This window comes from Cydia amplana, chromosome 13 (assembly GCF_948474715.1).
Source record: "Cydia amplana chromosome 13, ilCydAmpl1.1, whole genome shotgun sequence".
Classification (NCBI taxonomy): Eukaryota; Metazoa; Arthropoda; class Insecta; order Lepidoptera; family Tortricidae; genus Cydia; species Cydia amplana.
Genome location: NC_086081.1, coordinates 13,831,218 through 13,853,605, shown reverse-complemented (window position 1 = coordinate 13,853,605; position 22,388 = coordinate 13,831,218). Strand labels below are relative to the sequence as shown.

At 37.5% G+C, this 22,388-nt stretch overlaps 1 protein-coding gene across 1 annotated transcript; it reads right to left on the bottom strand.

The window, feature by feature from the left end:
* Positions 1–7,008: 7,008 nt before the first annotated feature.
* Positions 7,009–19,975, bottom strand: LOC134653527 (insulin-like receptor). The gene is made up of 7 exons (XM_063508902.1): positions 19,681–19,975; positions 11,630–11,840; positions 11,085–11,225; positions 10,419–10,624; positions 9,934–10,080; positions 9,411–9,576; positions 7,009–8,916 (listed from the first exon to the last, which is right to left on the bottom strand). Exons 1-7 carry the CDS (start codon positions 19,701–19,703, stop codon positions 7,030–7,032), a joined length of 2,781 nt encoding a protein of 926 aa, XP_063364972.1. The 5' UTR covers positions 19,704–19,975; the 3' UTR covers positions 7,009–7,029.
* Positions 19,976–22,388: the final 2,413 nt, after the last annotated feature.

Below are 22,388 nucleotides of genomic sequence, written 5' to 3'. Positions count from 1 at the left end.
ACAAAATTATAATCCTGAAAATTAACATAAAGATACTGTGAAAACAAACCGAATTACAATCATGGATATGTATTCTGATTTATTCAACCAGAAACGTCACTTTTAACTGACAGATCATATCCATAACGAATCCAGATAAATTTCATAACCTGTTATTACAATCAGAATACGCCTCTTAAAAACAATAATAAAGTGAGTCAAATTTTCAGCGGTAGAGACTACAGTCTACCTGTCCTTCTCATCTACTAGTAACTAGAGGTAATGGGCCCGATTCGGATTTTGAAATAGACATCTATTAGATATCTTTTAGACATCACCAAGATACGATAACGATATGTTTAAGGTCTAACCTGTCAAATTTGACATTTCCGCGATTCTGGAGATACTCTTGAACGATTTCCACAGGATATGACTTAGAGATCCAATTCACATCTAATAGATATCTAACTCTATCTAACGTAAAAGTGACATTGGTTGCCCGAATTGCGCTGCAAAAGAGGACTAGTTGATATCTAAACTATAACGTATCTAGAATGGATCTAGTACGTGTCGTCTCTTGTGAATATCTTGAAGTTCGAATACGGCAGTTACATAGTCTATAGACTATTTGCTAGAGTTGATAGATCAACTCTAGCAAATTACCGCTGTATTCGGAAAACAAAATCCGTTCTTAGACTAGAGAACGATACGATATGTACTAGATACGTTGTAGTTTAGATTTCAACTAGTTCTCTTTTGCAGCTCAATTCGAGCAACAAATGTCACTTTTACGTTAAAATATCGTAATAATATCTTGTGGAATCCGTTCAAGAGTATCTCCAGAATCGCGGAAATCTAAAATTTGACAGGCTAGAAGGCTAGATCTTAAAAATATCGTTATCGTATCTTGGTGATGTCTAATAGACATCTAATAGATGTCTAGTTCAAAATCCGAATCGGGCCCTTAGGATCGTATTCCCAAAATGACCACAGCTTTAATGGGCGTAAAACAAATTCAATATCCGCACGTTAGGCTGGGCGCACATTGAACACGAATTCACTTCATAATTTAGACGTCAGAGCAGGGATCGGTTACCGGTATTTTTTGTATGGGAACGGAAACGGTATTTTTCGTTCTTTGCTAATTATTTCATTTCTAATTGGGCAATATGGGCTAATAATACGAAGTCGTAATCTAAAAACACAACTGAGTCCTACATTTCGAGTATAAAATAATTCGAAAAATATGGTTATTTCTACGTTTTTGCAAAAAACCGGTTCCGATCCCTGCGTCAGAGTACTCATCACTTTTTGTAAGTTATCAATGTTATGTTATCACACGAGTAAAATTTTATTTAAGATTATTTGACATTTAAGATAACTTAAGTAGTTTTAAAATTTTAAATGGAGCATTTGAAATTTTAACCTATGGACTTATTATTGTTTGTCTTGGCAGCAAACTATTATTTAAAATCATATCGTTAAGATTTAGCTTAACTTTTTGGTTGAGGACTGAATATCGGCGGTCTCGCTAAGTATGATCCATTTTACAACACAATTAGGTATTTGTACTTATAAATAGCCGACGCCCTAATAAGTAGGGATTTGCATTAAACGGCGTCCAATATGCGACCGGCCTTATCCTACAAAAGGGAAATTGCGCGTTTCCAGGCCTTACATAAGGTGACCCGTTTCATCGGAATCAGGGGATCGATTAACGCGCAATGAGCTCAAAATACGCGACCCTTGTCACGCGCATCGACGGCCCCGAGATTTTCATTATAACGTAAACTAAATATAAACGTTGGGTGTTGTTAGGTGGGTGATATTGCTATGGGTATCGCTATCAGTTGATCTGTACCCTCACCGTGAGTTTTATGCGGCCTTAAACGCGCAATGCGTCAACTCAAACGCAGTGTATTGCTACTGTGTATGTACGTAAGTAGCGAATATGTTAGTGTCAAACTCGTGGTAAGGATACTCATATTCATGCCCTCAGGCATAAATACTCATATTTGGGAAGGCACAGCAACGCGCTACGTCTCTGTTAGTAGAACGTACTTGTACGCAGTCAAAGCGAGAGGCGCTGCGAGTATCATAATTACCTAGATCAGTAAAGTTATTCGGCCGGAATGAGCACAATCATCATCATCGTCATCATCATCATCATGAGGATCATTAGAAGTCTTGGAACCTAATGCCTTAACTTAGGAGTGGCAAATACCAGGAAAAATATGTTTTTGTCTCATTTTCCACACAAAAAGTCCTACTTTTTACGACTAGATCGAAAGTTAAGCGCTTATGTTTAGCCGTATGTCGATGTAAGATTTTCGTCTTAGCTAGGGCCTTGGTTAAGATAACACCTACCTATTAAAAGGGACTTCTGAAACAAAAACTGTCAAAAGTAAGTTATAACAATTTACGAATTCCCTCGTGTATTAGCTGATAGTCTGTTTATTTATTGCTGATTTAAATGTTTTTATTTATATGATACCACTCAAAGGCAATCCGACCATAGCAATACCACTTACCTAACAAGCCCCGGACCTGACAGCGACACGGTATTTATTTCTCGATGGCTTTTTACAGCGAACTTTTAACGTGCTTCACCTTCGCTGACAAAATGGCGGCATGCCGGGTTAAAAATGACGTTCGGATACAGACTGCGCCATCATTACTGGTGCAGTATTGCAGCGCCACATTACTGCCGCCTGCATAGTTGCTGCAAATCTCAAAAATTCAAGTGTTGCAGGAAATACTTGAAACTAGTTTCAGACTAGTTATACCTACCTACATACTATATTCTAGTCGGTCTCTAATATTCCAAAAGTACCTACTACACCTGAGTCGACAAAAAATCTAGTTATGTAATTAATTATTAAAGACACTGCTCACAAAATTTTACGAGAATCGGTTGAGGAATGCGAACATTTGATGCTATGGATAGACATATGAAAATATTTTTACCCAAGCTTAACGAAACGGAGACCTTCGCTCTCGTTCATAAATATAACATTTAACGTGCTTTTGTCTCACAAAAAAGAGCATCGTTCGAATTCCATCATGGCATGGGAGCTGTAGAGAGCATTTTTAAAAGTTGGAGATTCTAACAGTCCCCGCCCTTTATACATATTTTAGTCCTGTTGACGGATGCAATCAAGCATAAGTAGATATCGCTTCGAATCGGATGGCTTTAAGATTAAAATCTAGGACAAAAAATATTATTCCTATAATTACACCCCATCTTGTGGTGGTAGAGCATACTATCAGAGCATACGACTAGAAGCCGTGCGACTATTTAACAAAATGCCAATCGAGCTGAAGGGACTCGTTAATCATAAGATCTTTAGCTATAGGTTAAAAAAATACTTGCTCGACAAATGTTTATATAATATTGACGATTTTTGAAATTACACATTCTTTCCTTTTATTTTTATTAATGTTTTATTGGTTCAATTTAAATTGCACTCTTGACTTTATCTAATGTTAGTTTTTATCTTCGGTATATTTATAATGGCAAATTCTTTCCTTTATTTTATTAATGTTTTTTTTTTGTTTTAGTTAAATGGACATTGTATTTCATTAATTTATTTAATGTTATGCTTCTACTCTATGTATTCAAACACAATTGACATTGTTTATGAATAAATATCTTGTATCTTGTATCTATCTTGTTCTGTCAATCTGTCGCAAAAATCGAAATTTTGTTCAGCCTCTCTATCATTCTTGCTTCATGAGCGACAGAGAGACAGATAATTTTCGATTTTCGCGGTAGAACCTCAGGTCGCATTTCTCAACCGACTCGTTGTTTCTAAGCGCACACATGTACCTATACACAGTTACACACACAGACACACCAATGTCTTAGCTTGGCATCAAGAAAACACAATGCAAAGTGAACAATAAGTTACGCTTGAAATAAATTCATACAATGTACAGACAAGTAGAAACAGTAGGAACTCCGCTACAATTTCTAGAAACAAAGGTGCGACATCGTTGTCACAGTAAACAAGTTGATAACAGTACTGCGCCCCCACGTATAATTAGTAGCAGTTATAAAACTCATGCCCATTCCAAGGGACACATAATTATGTAGGCGATTGTGTATTAGAAAAGTAGACTACATTTATACTTTGCAAGGGACATTAACAACCGGGGACGTTTTTTTTATGAATCGTGACTTTTTTACAGGGTTGGCTGATATAGAATTATAGATATAGAGAAGGTCCTAAATGACTTGGAATTCGATTTTTCGGGAGATGATTTAGATTTTAGACGACGAGACGAGCGCACTCCACCATCATATTGATACGATATAGAAATAATACGGTGATTGATCGTTGCTTTTATAAGTTGCATATAAGACGCTTATACGTAAGTACGTAACTCAGGAAATTTAGACCGGTACCACCGGGACCAGGATATAGCAATATTAACGACGATTGCTGAATTTTACAACACGATTATGCAAAATTCAAAAGAGGAAGAAACGTGTTTACGTCTAAAGTATCCAATAATTCGCCTCAATAACCTACTGATATAAAACTTTACTGTATCGTTGCATATCTAAGACCAATATAACTTGAGCTCTGAATAGATTCTTTAGTGGCACAAAAGCTTATACTTGCGAACAATGAAAGCATCATGGCAGCTCATATTAATCTGGCTGTGTCCTCTATTCAACTGTCTGTGTTACAATTACACGAAGTTGTAATGAAATGGGAATTGAACTGTACATTGATAACCTGTTACGAGATAGAGCATATAAGCCAAAATTCATTCGTTTAGTCAAGCTAGTGTATATGTCGCAGGCATTTTGTAAGAATCCGCCGTTTACAAACGGCGTCGTCATTTTACAAACGTTTCGCCGTTTGCAAATTGCCGAAGGCATTTTTACGTACCGCTTGCTTTCAGGGGAGTAGAATGTTTTGTTTACGTGGTGTAAAAAAGTACAGTCACCTGCAATAATATGTTAACCTTCGAAGGCCGCAAAAATATGTGACACGCTTTTATGGCTCTACAAATAAGATCGTGTCAGTTATTTTTTCGGCCTTCATTGTGTAACATATTATTGCAGGTGACTGTACATACCACGAGGTTTAACTTAATCCTTTTAGGCCCACTTGCACCATTCCACTAACCCGGGGTTAACCGGTTAAACCTGGAGATACCATGGTTACCAGTACAATTTGACGCTATGTTAACAGTTTTTTATGTAGTAGTGATCGAAGTCCCCAAAGAATCATTTTCACCAGGGGATATTAAATATTTTAATTAACTATAACAGTTCAGAACTTTACGAGGTTGGGCAATTGAACTGTTATTTTGGTATCTGGGATATAAAAACAGAATAATATTGGGCCCGTGACATGCTAGAGGATAGGTAAATAAATACGAGTAAAATAAATAAAATACAACATCTAGTGGGTGATAATGATAATATATACGGGACGGTAGAAATGGTAGTTGCTGCTACGATAATAATATCGTAAATTAGACACAAATCGAGGGTTTCCCAGTTTCCTGTAGGTACAGTTGTGAGTATTAAGAAGGTACCTAAATACTATAATGTCTATAATATTTGGGAACTTGCATGTTATTTTCGTTATATTGGGGTATGTTGTCGACAGACTGAATTCATTGTAGGTACCTACTCTGTAGTTAAAAGCAATATATGTATCTAATTAATATTTATTGCATGCAAGTTCTTAATCCGTCTATTAAATGGGGCTTTAGACTTGCTTTATTCAGACTTGAGACTGCCAATAGTAGGCAACTTTATGCCTTGAGTACAGTCATCTGTAGAGATTTCAATTTCGTTTATTTCACATATATAAATTTACAATAGATAACAATGCGTTTATACGGTAAATATAAATTATAACAATTTTATTAGGAAATAGAATCAAATTTAATATAGTTGACCCACCCTGCCTCCATTGCAAGGGGGTCACTATGTTGCGTAGTTTATATGCAGATATATCTACTGTAAGTGGTTAATACATTAGATTTTAGAATCGTGATATGTAGTTAGCATCACAATAAGCTAAATGGTCGTGATGCTCAAAAATATCTATAAGTATGTAGGATGCATAGTATCCTGCCTCGTTTAGCCTCTAGCCTTGAACCAAACAGACCACAGACGGTTAATAACGCCCCACGCCGAACACTTTTAATTTAAAAGGCAATATACAAAACGTTAAAAGGAACATTTCGTTCAATATAAGCCTTCCATTTGATAGAACGAGTTTCCTTGAAATCTTTATTGTCCACCGGCCTGGAAGCCAGCTATTGTTTCGGGTGAAATCGTCTTTACGATCAAGAAAAGGCTTCATAAAGGATTATAAAAATACACTTTTATTTCGGTTAAAATTATTTTTATAACTTTTTTCGTCTTTGGCTTGACATCACTGGCTTACTCATTAAGCTTAATTAAAATTAATATACTTAGCTAGAAGGAATCATTTTAGTGGAAGATTTAGTATTGTCTAGAAAAGACTACATACTACTAAATAGAGTCTGTTCGGAAAGAGAAGAGTCGTGAAATGTATTGGGCCCCATACATTCCACGACTGTTCTCTTTCCGCACAGACTCTAACATCAAAATATCATCGAATTTAAACTGTTGTGAGACATAAGTACTAACATTGAATAATTTTACGATTTACACGCGGTAAAGCGGTGAGTACGCCGTCGTGAACACTGCTCGCACTGTTAGTGCTTGAGAAAGGAGACCTAGGCTCTCCGAAACATGTCGCGCGAGTGAGTCAAAACCGTAAAATTATTCAATCAAAATATCAATTTGGTTTTAGTTATCTTTTAGCATTTAGTATACCTATAACTACTTCTGTAGTTTAACGTCAATCGTAAAAAAATGACAAGTACCGTCACGCTTCGTGTCCGCACCCCCCGTCCCGTCCCGTGAGGTGACTGTACCTACCCGAAAAAAACAATAACATCATAATTCAACTAATTCTTATAAGTACTGAGAAGATCGATTTAAATACAATATTAAAAATAACTTTAAATCCACTATGCTCTTATTATTATTTACCTATCGATTATATCGGTCCGGGACACGTGTAACGAAGGAGTAAAATCTAATAAAGAAAATATTGGGGGCTCACTCTCAGTCCGATAACTCGAAGTAATATCCACAAGAGGCAAAGAGTCACTACTCCGCACTCTGCACGTCGCCCACAAAAACCCGACTAGCACAGACATTATGCACAGACAAACAGCAAAAAACACTCCTGCCCACGTCAAATCACTAGAGTGAAATGAAGACGTGAATTCTAGAAGGTACTCTCTTCCAGACACCTTCTTCCGTCCTGTGCACCCAGACTGAGATGCTAGTGTCAATGAGCATATTTGAACAGTGTAGTTTTCGTCTTTTTCAAACTGTATAACTACCGTTGTCTGATTGGCGGGTACGCACCACCTTTGAGTCTGTAGTGTTCCCAAGTCACTAACATTCTTATCAGGCATTATTTTCAAAAAATACGCTAGTACAGGACCGTTAGATACTTCTGGTGCAGTCCAAGAGACTGATATAAGTCCAGGCTTAATTAGCTCGGTGGTGCTGATAGAAGGCACATCAGCATTCTTCGATGGTAACGTCCTCACCACGCCTCTAGTCGATCTGCTGCAAAAGTCCTTTGTACAGGCACGTAATCGAAACCTATAATCCCTGTACGGAGCCAAATCTCCGACTTGATAAGCGTTTCTTGGCGCACTGATATTTAAAGACAACGTCCGGACGAAGAAGCCCAAAGAAATATTGGTTACTGGCAGTTCTTCTACTTCGTCGCACGCGGATCCCATGGAACTGCAGATATCAAAATCTTCTTCTACCAAAGCACCGTGAGGGGTACTCGATAGCACACCACACATCGATTCGCAGCCTTTACCGTAGTTAGGTGGTGGTCTCATAACCACCGCATGTTGCCAGATCTCATCCACCTCCTCCAAAACGTCATCTAAATGCTCACATTGATTTCTCGCAGTAACATCTTCAGGGTATATTTCTACAAGCGCGACACTGAGCTCATATCGTGTGATATGAGGAAGGTAATCTATATGATCCGCCCAATGAAGGACGACTAAATGAGGGTTATCCGCTACGAGTTCCATTAAAAATGGTGGTTCTGGTTTCCCGACAGCCGTAGTAAACTTGACAATGGAACTGCGTTTAAGGTGTTTCTCCTCGAGGTCATATGATTCAATACAGACGAGGTATGTGGAAGCGGGTCGGAGATTCGTGAGCTGTACTCGATAGGTATTGTCAGGAGGTTTAATAGCGCGCCACTCATATTTGCTACAAATCTCTGGAACGACTGATGTAGATTCCCCTGCTGGGATGCGGACGTAAAGAATTGTATAGTGCATATTAGTATTAAACATGGGTCTGAATTTGACGATCGCAGATGTTTGGTTAACTTGTTTTACAATTACTCCAAGTGGGACCTCTTCACACCCACTGTATGCGTTCAAGCCGTAGCCATATGGCTTATCCTCTGTACCGTTAAACAGTTGTGGAAATGTTTTCTTTATTTTATCCAATTCACTCATGCATAGCATTGGATTACGAAGAATGCTTATAGAGCCTTTATCTATTTGGAGTTTTTCTGTTACATTAGGAAGAAAAATTGTTTGAAGGTTTGGATTATCGCGAATCAAGAGGCTGTATTTATTGTCTTTAAGTATTTTTCCGTGAATACGTTTAAGGGAAGGGAGGAAGTCGATTCTTGCTAGAGAAAAGGAGTCGTGTATGGCGATGTAGTCGTCCACTTCTTGTATTTTGCTGAGGTGTATCTTCATTTCTTCAAGGGCTTCTGACACGGCTCGTATGTGGATAGTTAGGGATCCGTTGATGTAAACGCAGCGATGGGCTGCTTGAATACTTCCCAATGATTCTATAGTGATGTTTCCGCAGTACTGGTGGGGGGATAAATATAAAAACAAATTAAGTACCTAAGCAGCTATAGATATAAAAATAAGCTTCACTTCTTCGCTTATTTTATAAAATGTCTGTCTGCGTGCCGATCTCATTTCAAAGAGACAATGATTTTATTTATTAAGACATGTAACGTAAAGTTCATGAAGTGGGTCGTTCCCTGAGAATATATCTGCGGTCGTATCTAATTGCCACGATTCGTTTCATACATTTTGTATAAAAATATATGGGTCGCGGAAATTAGACCGCAGACATGAGAATGACATATAGACAAACCTTCAATTTTATTTTGCAAGAAAACTTCGAAAAATATTAAACATATTTGAATTTGAATGTAGAACAAAAGGGGAGCGGGTTCATTTAGTCTGTTTCTGCAGGACAATGCTCATGGTATATTTCTTTGAAAGTAGCTAGGTAGCAATTATAAAACAAAAAGCGTCTTGAAGTAAGTAGATAGAGTTTTACATCAACTGACCTCCTTACACGTAGAACAATGTTCACAGGTAACTTTATCAGTCGTTACGTTTTTCTTGATGTAGTCATCCGGGCATGTGATCACACAACTGTTGTTCCACACCCAGCGCTTCAGGCTTAAGCATTCTTCTTCTGTGATACAGTATTGGTTTTCTTCTAAGATTATTCTGAAAAAGTTCATTCTTAGTACAAGCTTCTATCGCCGACTTTACTTTCATCAATCATCAAAACTATTTTAAGGGAGCTCACTGATTACCAGTTCGCCGGACGATATCAGCCTGTCAGTTAAACGCAAAAGGTGACAGTTCCGAAAAACTGACAGGCTGATATCGTCCGACGGACTGGTAATCAGTGGGCCCCTTTACAAACCCAAACTCATGACTAGGTTGTGATGAGCTCTATCATCAAATTAGCTTGATGCCATCATAATGTTGTCACCTGTCCCTGTCTTTTAAAAGGATGCCGTTCATACAACACAGATTACAAGTTCAACAAAAGCAGAAGTAGAAGTAAAGGGAACTTACGTATTGTTTGGGCACTTGGACACGCACTGTTTCTCGTACGTGTAGTAGCGACACAGCGTGCATTCCTTGGGGTCGGATAGGCGACAGCCGAGGCATTGCTCGTGGCATGTCATCGCCTCTGGGCCTTCTATGTACCGCTGGCATTTCCTAGACATAAGTAGATCTTACATTATTACTGGGCATATTCCCCGATTTCCACTCGTCCAGCAATCTCTTTCAAGTTTTAGATCAGCTCCAACTCTCGCAGAAATATGGGTTTTTGAGCGCAGGGTAAAAATTATTTGACTAATGTTTCTAAAATCTTGTAGGTACCCAAATTAATGTGAAAAAGTATGACGTTAGTATCAGTTCTAGGCTCCTTTCAAGTTATGCCCCTTTCTCCTTTTACCTTCGCCTTTTCTCATTATAACACTCGTAGTCGCCCCAAAAGTTGGTCCTATCAAAACTTACCCCTAGTCACCCTAAATGTAGGTCCTTAAACTCACTTGTTATTCCAGCACTTGTTGAACCTAGCATCATCAGTGCACGTGCAAATGTTCTTGCACGCGATTTTGTTGCTGGTCGAACTGAGCACGTGTCTGTACCGCGGCGCGATCCTCTTCCAGTCGACCGTGTCGACGTAACACGTGTTCGGCCCGCCCCAGATTATCACGCCGCCGCGGTCGATCTTGAGCAGGCTGTATAGGTTGATCTGGAAAATCGCGTCAGACACAAATGCGTCAGTCAACTGAATAAAAGCATTTTTTATACATTTATTTAGCTTCATTGTGTATATTTGTGACACCGTGTTACGACACCTAAGCAAGACTCTTGCTGCAAGAGATATTTTAACGTAAGCGCAGTGATTAGTGCTGGTCGGCAACTATCCCATACTAAGGTAGTACGGGAGCGCTTATGCCTATTTCGCTCAGACAGGCACAATCGGTTGAGTCGCTCAAGGGGAGGTTCATGAAACTATGGTTATTTGACTGATTAATTGGCACGTATGTTTCTATGTGTGGTGATAGTTACCTCGATTGTGTTATTTGCTCCGTGTAGTAATTGAGGTGGTCTATGTAGACTATTGTAGACTGACCTCAGTGAGCTATGATTGCGTAGTCATGCAGAGTCCAGCTTTGGGACCATGTCACCATGTAGCCCGGTAGACTGACCTGAGTGAGCTGGTTCATGTCGTATATGATGAGGGCGTAGTCATGCAGCAGGTCACGTCCGCGGATGCGCGTCAGGCTCGGGAACAGCTGCCCGATGGAGTCCAGCTCTGGGACCATGTATATCGCCATGTAGCCCGTGATCTAAAAATAATTTTAAGATGTGAAGCTTCTTTAATAAACTGAACACAATTTTGAAATCTTAACCCATTATGCCTAATTTTTTGAGTCCTCCGCTTCAGTCTCAACTCAGTTTTTACCTCCGACGTGCTTACCTCCTCCTTAAGGTTCCAAAACGTGATATTCTGAAAAATAGCCTCCTTTGGCCGACCGAAGTAAATGAAAGTAAAGTTTCCCACTACAGTGACGCATGAGTCGATAGCAAGCACGCATGCATGCAAGTGACGCATTGAGCAAGCACGGTAGCGTGCGGCAATGTATGGTGCCGCAGATTCCGTTGCCGCGCGCCGTGACGTTATACAGGACGGCGGCTGAGATAGCTCGGAACGTGACGACATATTCAACAAAATGAGTCTCTACGTGCTTACCTCCTTAAGGTTCCAGAACGTGATATTGTCAAAAATAGCCTCCTCCGGCCGACCGAAGTATATGAACGTAAAGTTTCCCACTACAGTGACGCATGAGTCGATGCTGCGCAAGCACGGTAGCGTGCGGCAGTGTATGGTGCCGCAGATTCCGTTGCCGGGCGCCGTGACGTTATACAGGACTTGGGCTGAGATGGCTCGGAGCAAAATAAATCTGAAATTAATACATTGAATTATAATTACGACGTATAGAGAAGGTACCTATCTAAAGAAAATGTGTCGCGAGTGACAAACCAGTTGTTGCCGGTCGGCAACAACGCATCGCACAAAAAATTTGTTCTCTACGTAGTAATAATAGTTCTATGAATGAATAAGAGCGTTTTCACATTGTCCGATCCTATATCGAATGTCGAATACGACCACAAAGTAAACAAAAACCGCCTTTTTATTTTAATTTGTTCATTGTTTTAATGTTATATTCAAAAGATAACCTTAATCCAAAAAGAAAGGGTTGGTGCCAAAGGGCACCCTCTAGCAGCTAGCATTCCACGTCAGATATCGGAACGGACAAATGTGAAATCGCTCTAGCGTAACTAACTATGTATTAGACCCACTTTAATTAGCACGGATTACTGCACTATTAACAAGTAAAACGTAAGTATAAAAACTATAACCTATTTAATAATGGTACCTTCATAATATACTACGTAATATGGGCATTAATTAACCTTAATTAATTTCCGGCTGATAACTTATCCGAAAGCTTACACGTGTCAAACAGTGACCTAGACAAGTACGTGATGAAGACTATAATTTTTTTATACCATATTCCAAATTTTCATTGATCGTTTGCCAACTAAAGAAATACTTATTAGGGGACTATTGGGCATTCGGGAGGCTCGAGTACCCCCTTTGTAATAAGTCCAGATTTACAAGGGTGCCCGAGCCTCCCGACTGCCCATGCCCAATGGCCCCCTACCTCCCCTACTGGCGTCCCACTGAAACAAAATTTAAAACTTGAGTACTTATTCTATAACCAGTCTATATTATTTACTAACCTCTGAATCATGCGGTAAAGGCGTGTTCTCCTATTTTAACTTGTTAATTTAATGTTAATTATAATAGTTAATTGACTTTACAGAAAACATGAAAATGAAGTCTATATTAATTGTAAAAATAACTGTCAGATGCGCCGAAGATATATAAAATTATCATGTTAATTATAAGGCCTCTTCATTAATTCAAACTTTAATTAATTAGCACGACACAAAACGCACACGCACGGCACGAAAAGTTACAGATTTTTCCAATGATTTTATTTCCTTCTTCCTTCTTGTATCCGAATCCTGACAAAAATACAGATGTAGTGCATAATTGTTTTCCTTAGTATTTTAAAAAAATGTATCCAAAAAATTCCTTTCCAGATCGTCACATTCTTGTATGAAATTATTTTTTATTTGTATGAACGTGACGCACTGGAAAAAAATTTTTCACACATTTTTTCATGTATGAGGCGTGAATGTACAAATGATTCTGAGTAAAATGAGCCCAAGAAGTCAATATTTTGAAGACATGAATGAAATGTACACTTTTTTTGGAAAACGCTCATTTGTCATGCACTTCAATCAACCTCAGTACCTTTTTGTACTGAGACTCGTACGTTTCCGTAAAAATACGAAGGAAAATAATTATGCACTACATCTGTAGTTCACTATTCGCTAACGCCAAGCTGTCTATGTCAAACTTAGTAGGTACTTAGGTAGATAATACATATTATTTATTTATTGATTTCATATTTATTAGGTACACAAAGGTAAACTTTATAGCATAAGGCATTCTCTACTAAGTTAGTCAACCTTTGGCCAAAGCTGATAAATTGTAGGCGGTGCAAAATCATGTTGTACAGTCACCTGCAATAATATGTTTCTCTTCGAAGGCCGCAAAAATATGTGTCACGCTCTTAATATGGCTCTACAAATAAGATCGTGTCAGATATTTTGCGGCCTTTGTTTTGTAACATAAATTGCAGGTACCTACTTATTTATGCAAATAAATATTTTAAATTAGATTTTTTGGAATTTTGATAATACGAGTAGGTACTTACTTTACAAGACACAATACAGTATTAGTTATAGGGTATAATAATAGATTTACATACATACGTCACGTCATGTATCCATAATATTAATACAAATTTTTAAAGCAAATCCCACCAAAAACATTTTCATGTAAAATGTTGCCAAGACGAAACCATAAGGCTCGCACTGACAAAAAGTTATCAGATATCTTGTAGAGCCAAGCTTCTAACTCTACGGGCCCTACCTTCACAGACTCTACACCTTAGTCAAAATATGTGGCTTGACCGCTTCGTCACATGGGCGTAAGGTGAAATATGTATTCACTATTCATTATTTTTTATTATAAAATAGATCTTGTAATAATGAAACGGCCAAGCCACATATTTTGACTAAGGTGTAGAGTCTGTGAAGGTAGGGCCTGTAGAGTTAGAAGCTTGGCTCTACAAGATATCTGATAACTTTTTGTCAGTGCGAGCCTTATGGTTTCGTCTTGGCAACATTTTACATGAAAATGTTTTTGGTGGGATTTCACATCTTTTTGTAAGTTGCTTATGACAATCTTCTGATTTAAAGGGTTGCGGGTGATTTACTATTAAAAATCCTGAAATACGTACTTGGGGGGCATCTTTTATATACAATCTGCTTTTTACTGATTCCCCATACAAACTTCAACCCCTTTTTTCCCCTAACGCCTTTTTCCACCCCTTTTCTTTTTGATTTTGGGGCTGAAACTATTTTATATCCTTCCTTTTATAACAATAACTATCTACATACCAAATTTCAACGAAATCGGTTCCGCGGTTATCGATTTCCCATACAAAATTCCAAACTTTCACCCTCTTAGGGGCTAATAATTTCAAGTTTTTGAATTGTTTTGTTGTTTGTGAACTAATACTATCTCACATACCAAATTTCAGCTTCCTAGGACTTCAGGAAGTACCCTAGAGGTTTTGATGATCAACAGTGAGTGAATGAGTCAGTGACGAAATCGGGGTTTTTTAGACATTGATAAAATCCAAAGTATAAGAGCTATGCAATTGAAACTTTTTATGCTTAATAAGTCCACTATTGACATCATATCCCGAGAGTTTTGTTTATCTGGTATAATCCAAACCCAAGTTAAGAGGGTTCAAAAAAACGACGAAGCGCTTCGAGAAAAGGTAGGTAGTGCCCTTGCGCTTCGTTTTGCTCGTCTTGGCGGGGGCACTACCGTGCCCCCAGATCTTTTCGGAGTATCGATGAGTGTAAATACTGAAAAATTGCAAAGAGGTTCATATTATTCGAAATAATCATTTATTTACAAACAAGATAAAGTCCGTCAACCAAATCTTGTCAGTAGTAAAAGGCGGCAAATTTGAAAAATCGCGGGTTAGCAACACTGTGTTCAAATAATTCCAAAACGCGTGTCATCTGTGTTTTATCTGTGGAATGTGGATCGTGAATGACAGCCGTCACCTTATTTGTTTTCATTTGGTTTTCATTCTGAATCGTTTCTGTTTCAAGAGATATTTCTGCTGTCACCATTAAATACCAATACATTAAATAAGATTAAGCAAAGCTAAGGGGCCTACAATGTACAATCATGCTCGTTGATGGTAAACATTACTAAAAATTGAGGTTATGACAAATATTGGAAGAACTCTTTCGAACTTTTAAGATTATGTTCAGTTTTTTTGTTTTAGGGTTAAAAGCCATAACTAAAATTAAAACGTATGCCTAAATCTATCCAACAAGACAATAAATTGTGTCCTGGAAACCGTCCATAGGCCCACATGTCAAATATTTTCAGCAATTAGTTGTGACTATTTACAAAGGTAAACCTTTTAAACAGTATTAAGAGCCATTATTATATCGCCGTTCTTTCGCAATATCTACCTAATCTATACATGTTTGTTGCAGGATTAAATCTTGCCCAATATAAGGCGTTCGTAGTAGGTAGTATCTTTTCAGACAATACTTACCTATGGCGGTTTATGTACGTGTACAACGCAACCAAGTCGAAAAGTGACCCTTATCTTATTTACTTTTAAATTAAATAAACACCCAAATATCAGTTGTTTTATTTTTAATATGTATATTGTACAATATATACCAATCAAAAAAATTACACAGGTATGTCATATTCATCCAGAACAGTACACTAATTTACATTAACAAGTGGCATATTATATTGTAAATAACAAATATATGCACTATCTAATTATCTGCATTTTGATATGATTTTATTTTAGTAAACTTAGAAGACATAGATAGGGAACAAAGAGAATATAAGCAGTTGTTTTTGATATCTTCAAATTTGTTCATCATTTTAATTAACATTGTTTTAACATCGCTTTTAAATTGCCCGTCCATGTTTCAATTTTTTTCAATAAACCGCGAGTGACAATTTGAATTGACGTACGCAGGGCGCGCTCAGCGGAAAAAAAAATCTGTTGGTTCGATGTACATTGCTGCTTTTCTTAACGCAATACTGCTCTTTGAGTGTTGCCCTACTTTAGTTTGCTTTACATTGCTACTGACAAGATTTGGTTGACGGACTATATATACAGTACTAAAAGAAAATAAAAACTATAGTCCGTCAACCAAATCTTGTCAGTAGCAATGTAAAGCAAACTAAAGTAGGGCAACACTCAAAGAGCAGTATTGCGTTAAGAAAAGCAGCAATGTACATCGAACCAACAGATTTTTTTTTCCGCTGAGCGCGCCCTGCGTACGTCAATTCAAATTGTCACTCGCGGTTTATTGAAAAAAATTGAAACATGGACGGGCAATTTAAAAGCGATGTTAAAACAATGTTAATTAAAATGATGAACAAATTTGAAGATATCAAAAACAACTGCTTATATTCTCTTTGTTCCCTATCTATGTCTTCTAAGTTTACTAAAATAAAATCATATCAAAATGCAGATAATTAGATAGTGCATATATTTGTTATTTACAATATAATATGCCACTTGTTAATGTAAATTAGTGTACTGTTCTGGATGAATATGACATACCTGTGTAATTTTTTTGATTGGTATATATTGTACAATATACATATTAAAAATAAAACAACTGATATTTGGGTGTTTATTTAATTTAAAAGTAAATAAGATAAGGGTCACTTTTCGACTTGGTTGCGTTGTACACGTACATAAACCGCCATAGGTAAGTATTGTCTGAAAAGATACTACCTACTACGAACGCCTTATATTGGGCAAGATTTAATCCTGCAACAAACATGTATAGATTAGGTAGATATTGCGAAAGAACGGCGATATAATAATGGCTCTTAATACTGTTTAAAAGGTTTACCTTTGTAAATAGTCACAACTAATTGCTGAAAATATTTGACATGTGGGCCTATGGACGGTTTCCAGGACACAATTTATTGTCTTGTTGGATAGATTTAGGCATACGTTTTAATTTTAGTTATGGCTTTTAACCCTAAAACAAAAAAACTGAACATAATCTTAAAAGTTCGAAAGAGTTCTTCCAATATTTGTCATAACCTCAATTTTTAGTAATGTTTACCATCAACGAGCATGATTGTACATTGTAGGCCCCTTAGCTTTGCTTAATCTTATTTAATGTATTGGTATTTAATGGTGACAGCAGAAATATCTCTTGAAACAGAAACGATTCAGAATGAAAACCAAATGAAAACAAATAAGGTGACGGCTGTCATTCACGATCCACATTCCACAGATAAAACACAGATGACACGCGTTTTGGAATTATTTGAACACAGTGTTGCTAACCCGCGATTTTTCAAATTTGCCGCCTTTTACTACTGACAAGATTTGGTTGACGGACTTTAGCTTAAATCTAAAATAGGCCCTTGATGCATTGTAGGCGACATTTCCTCGCTGTATCGCAATGGTGATACGTAGGTATATTATTCTATCTATCCTATTTAACCTAGGTACCTTTCAGTGCCGAGACCATAAATATATCACCCGAACTTTGGAACATGCCTACGAAAAAAATCATATAGGTAAGTGCTTTTGTTTTTATTATTAAGTAGATGCATAGTGAAAAGAGATGAGTAGTCCAAGTTTTTTAACTTGCAAAGTTTTGGCACCAATCATAACGATAATATATAGCTGGTCAACCAAATCTTATCAGTAAAAAAAGGCGCTAAATTCAAATTTTCTATGGGACGATATCCCTTCGCGCCTACATTTTTCAAATTTGCCGCCTTTTTCTACTGTCAAGATCTGATGGTCAAGCAGATCTTGTCAGTAGATAAAGGCCGCAAATTTGAAAAATGTAGGCGCGAAGGGATATCGTCCCATAGAAAATTTGAATTTAGCGCCTTTTTCTACTGACAAGATTTGCTTGGCCATCTATATCTACTATATTATATTATTGTTGGTCAAACTAAAACGTCAGTAAATAAGAACAGAAAAAAAATAGTATGATTATCTCTGTCTATGTTTGAAATGAGACAGTCCTTTAACAAACTATACCTAATGATGTAACGTTAATCCCACCAAAAACATAAATGTAAAAAAGGAGAGCCAAGTTCAATACAAAAATTATACTTGGCTGTGGGCTTCGCCGCAAAAAGAATGGAGATCTAAATGAGTGCCAAGTTCTATGCAAAATCCAAATATGTATTTATAGGAAAAAAATAACATTATGAACAAGTATTAAACTCTATTTCTTTGCTTTATTGGATACCTATAACAATTGCTGTTATTAAAAAAAAATGTGAGATCTTAAAGTAGGTTAGATTTGACTCGGCCAGTTTCCATTACATCAGTAATTTTATAAAGTTATTCAACATATATATGTATATTTTTTTAATTCTGATAAAAACTGGCCAAGTCAAATCTAACCTACTTTAAGATCTCACATTTTTTTTAAATAACAGCAATTGCTTGTATATGCTTGTAACGGTTCCAACGCTAAAATAAAATAAAATAAATTGTATTGGGACCCCCCCTATTTTTTAACTTTTTTTTATTTTTAGATTTTTTCCTACGCTTACACACAATTACCGAGCTGGATTCCAAATTTCATCCTTCTAGGTCATCTGGAAGTAGGTTAGGTTTAGGTCAGTCATAAAGTCAGTGCTAAAATTCACGACTTTTTGACCTTCATATCTTTATAACCGTTTGAGCTAGCTTTATTAAATTTGGGCTTCTAGATGTCCTTATGGATATAATTAAACACACGTAGTTTTATGTGTTTACGTTAAAGAGGTTTTGAGTTATAGAAGGGTCAAAAGTGGCACCAAGTAGTTCGTGTAATATTACACTCGGCGCTGGCTAGCCAGTTCCTTTGCTTGAACTTGGCTTGACACGCTGCCGCGTGTCTAGATGCCGAATTTTCTATCATTTTTTTTTACAATATTTATTCAAGACAATGTAGAAAAAGATTTCAATAGTTGCCAGCTGTCAACACTCGAACGCGACACGGGCGAATGTTTTAAGTGCTGACCAAACAATTAATGTTCGTGGCAAATAAGCGTAATAACAGCTTAATGGTGAGTTTACCACAGTCTGAGATTACCTTTATAAATGCTAGTAACTCCAAGGGGTGTAACTCACTTGCATGTGTCTAACTATAGTTGGTCAAACCAAATTTATCAGTAAATAAGAACAAAAAAAAACTATACACATCCGTAACGTATTAGTAGACAAAGATAGTATGATTCTCTCTGTCTATGTTTGAAATGAGACAGTCCTTTGACAAACTATAGCTGGTCAACCAAATCTTGCCAGTAAAAAACGGCGCGAAATTCATATTTTCTATGGGATGATATCCCTTCGCGCTTACATTTTTCAAATTTGCCGCCTTTTTCTACTGTCAAGATCTGGTTGACCAAGTATATAGAAAGACAAACCCGATCTTTAGGTGTACGTTTACTTGGCTCCATAGACTACGCACTCACTCAATAGTTACAAGAAACTCCAACATAAATCAAGTCAAAACTTTTGTACCGCAATGATGTAAGTAATCGGCGGAAAAGAAAAGAAATATTACCCAATCACCGCCTTCGCCGCCATGACACTTTGCCGCCAAACTTCTTATATTTTTTCTTCCTCACACTCCACACGAGACGACCGAAGACTCTTAGGTAACGATATTTTATGTTTATAGGAATACACATTGTGTGACGTTTCCCATGCTGGCTCGATGGGCCATTGTATGCCGAGTGCGATTCCTACATTTCTAGTTTGCTTCGCAAATACACTAAATACACAAACTGAAAGGACTCCTTTATCGTATTGTGATTCCACGTTTGAACAGACGGACTTTGGAATGCGAATTTTCAGTTCAACGATTAGGTATTTAAATATGTACACATTTTTTTACTACTTTATAGATTTTAGATTTTTAACGCAGTAAAGTGGTTCATGGACTTATTAGTAAACGATATTACTGTTACTTTTACTAGTTCCGTCCCAGTAGTCCCAGTACTAAATAGCGTTTTTTGGTATTTTTTATTCAAAATCGTTGTCTCTATCCGAACAATATTAAAAACGGACTACGTTCTCCCTACGGTCGCCTTCGGCCTAATACTACTACTATATAAGTACCTACATACTTTCAAAATCACTCATTCACCAAAATCGGCGCAGTAGTGATGCGACAATGGAACACCCGATACGAACATTACGAACATACATACATACTTACTTACTGTTACAATACAATAGACTATTAAAAATCATAACTCTTCCCGTAGTTCGTAGTGGGTACAAATAGGACATTTTGTACATATAGCGGTTCCAGTGCGTCACACAAAAACTAAACGCGATGTTCCGGAAACGACACTTACAATTTTACTTTTTTTTGTTTTGACCCACTTTATACGGTTAGTACGCTTTCCCGCTCGGCTTAAGACGCGTTTTTGCGGGACGGGACCCTATTACTAAGACTCCTCTGTACGTCTGTCTGTCCGTCTGTCCGTCTGTCTGTCACCAGGCTGTAGTGAGGCTGTATCTCATGAACCGTGATAGCTTGACAGTTGAAGTTTTCACAGATGATGTAGGCCTATTTCTGTTGCCGCTATTACAACAAATACTAAATAAAAAGCGGCCAAGTGCGAGTCGGACTCGCCCATGAAGGGTTCCGTATTTAGGCGATTTATGACGTATAAAAAAAACTACTTACTAGATCTCGTTCAAACCAATTTTCGGTGGAAGTTTGCATGGTAATGTACATCATATATTTTTTTTAGTTTTATCATTCTCTTATTTTAGAAGTTACAGGGGGGGGGGACACATTTTACCACTTTGGAAGTGTCTCTCGCGCAAACTATTCAGTTTAGAAAAAAATGATATTTGAAACCTCAATATCATTTTTGAAGACCTATCCATAGATACCCCACACGTATGGGTTTGATGAAAAAAAAAATTTTGAGTTTCAGTTCGAAGTATGGGGAACCCCAAAAATTTATTGTTTTTTTCTATTTTTGTGTGAAAGTCTTAATGCGGTTCACAGAATACATCTACTTACCAAGTTTCAACAGTATAGTTCTTATAGTTTCGGAGAAAAGTGGCTGTGACATACGGACGGACAGACAGACGGACAGACGGACAGACGGACAGACAGACAGACAGACAGACATGACGAATCTATAAGGGTTACGTTTTTTGCCATTTGGCTACGGAACCCTAAAAAGTACAGAACCCTCGGTGGGCGAGTCCGACTCGCACTTCCGGTTTTAAGAATCTTCTTAAGCAGAATCTACTGTTTTAATTTAGTGTAAATTATTTCGGTTACTACTAAGCCACTGTGCACTGTTATTAATTACAACCTACGATACGAACGCGCGTACACTTGAAGCATTTATAACGTACTGACTTAGCAGTTAGCACTGACATTTGACCGGTCGAATCAAGCCAATGGAGCTAATCGAATCAGAGGACATTTCGATGACTATTAATATCTTAATTTTAGTTCGTGACCCCAATAAAGGTCCATTTAAACAGGATCAGAGGTATGGTGTCAAGAGGACTCATTGAGACCATTTAGAAAAGAATAAAAAAATATTTGTCCAACATAGGTTATAGGGTTACAGTTCCACTTTTCTCATTTAAATTTTTGTGATGCTAATGATGCTATAGTTGGTCAAACCAATTTGTCAGTCAGTAAGAACTAAGAACCAGGAAAACTATAGTACTCATACTTTTCTTTTGGGTGCTAGTAGTAGTGTAACTCAGTGTAAGACAAAGATTATGATTCTCTCTGTCTATGTTTGAAATGAGACAGTCCTTTGACAAACTATAAATAAACTCAACTCAAGTTTGTCACGTCGGTGCAGAAGTTATCGTTTTCGGACTCCGAGTATACGAATTGAATCAAGTTAAGATTTAAAAACCGGCCAAGTGCGAGTCAGACTCGCGCCCGGAGGGTTCCGCACCATCAACAAAAAATAGAGCAAAACAAGCAAAAAAACAGTCACCCATCCAAGTACTGACCCCGCCCGACGTTGCTTAACTTAGGTCAAAAATTACGTTTGTTGTATGGGAGCCCCACTGAAATCTTTATTTTATTTAGTTTTTATTTTATTCTGTTTGTTGTTATAGCGGCAACAGAAATACATCATCTGTGAAAATTTCAACTGTCTAGCTATCACGGTTCGTGAGATACAGCCTGGTGACAGACGGACGGACGGACGGACGGACTGCGGAGTCTTAGTAATAGGGTCCCGTTTTTACCCTTTGGGTACGGAACCCTAAAAA

Bases quoted from the DNA above. Each gene is read 5' to 3' on its own strand.
- LOC134653527 (XM_063508902.1), bottom strand. From the start codon at position 19,703: ATGGCGGCGAAGGCGGTGATTGG. The intron at 11,841-19,680 runs GTAATATTTCTT...TATTAATTTCAG, and splicing joins GCGGCGAAGGCGGTGATTGG to ATTTATTTTGCTCCGAGCCA. The intron at 9,577-9,933 runs GTAAGTTCCCTT...GAACTTTTTCAG, and splicing joins TCCAAGTGCCCAAACAATAC to AATAATCTTAGAAGAAAACC.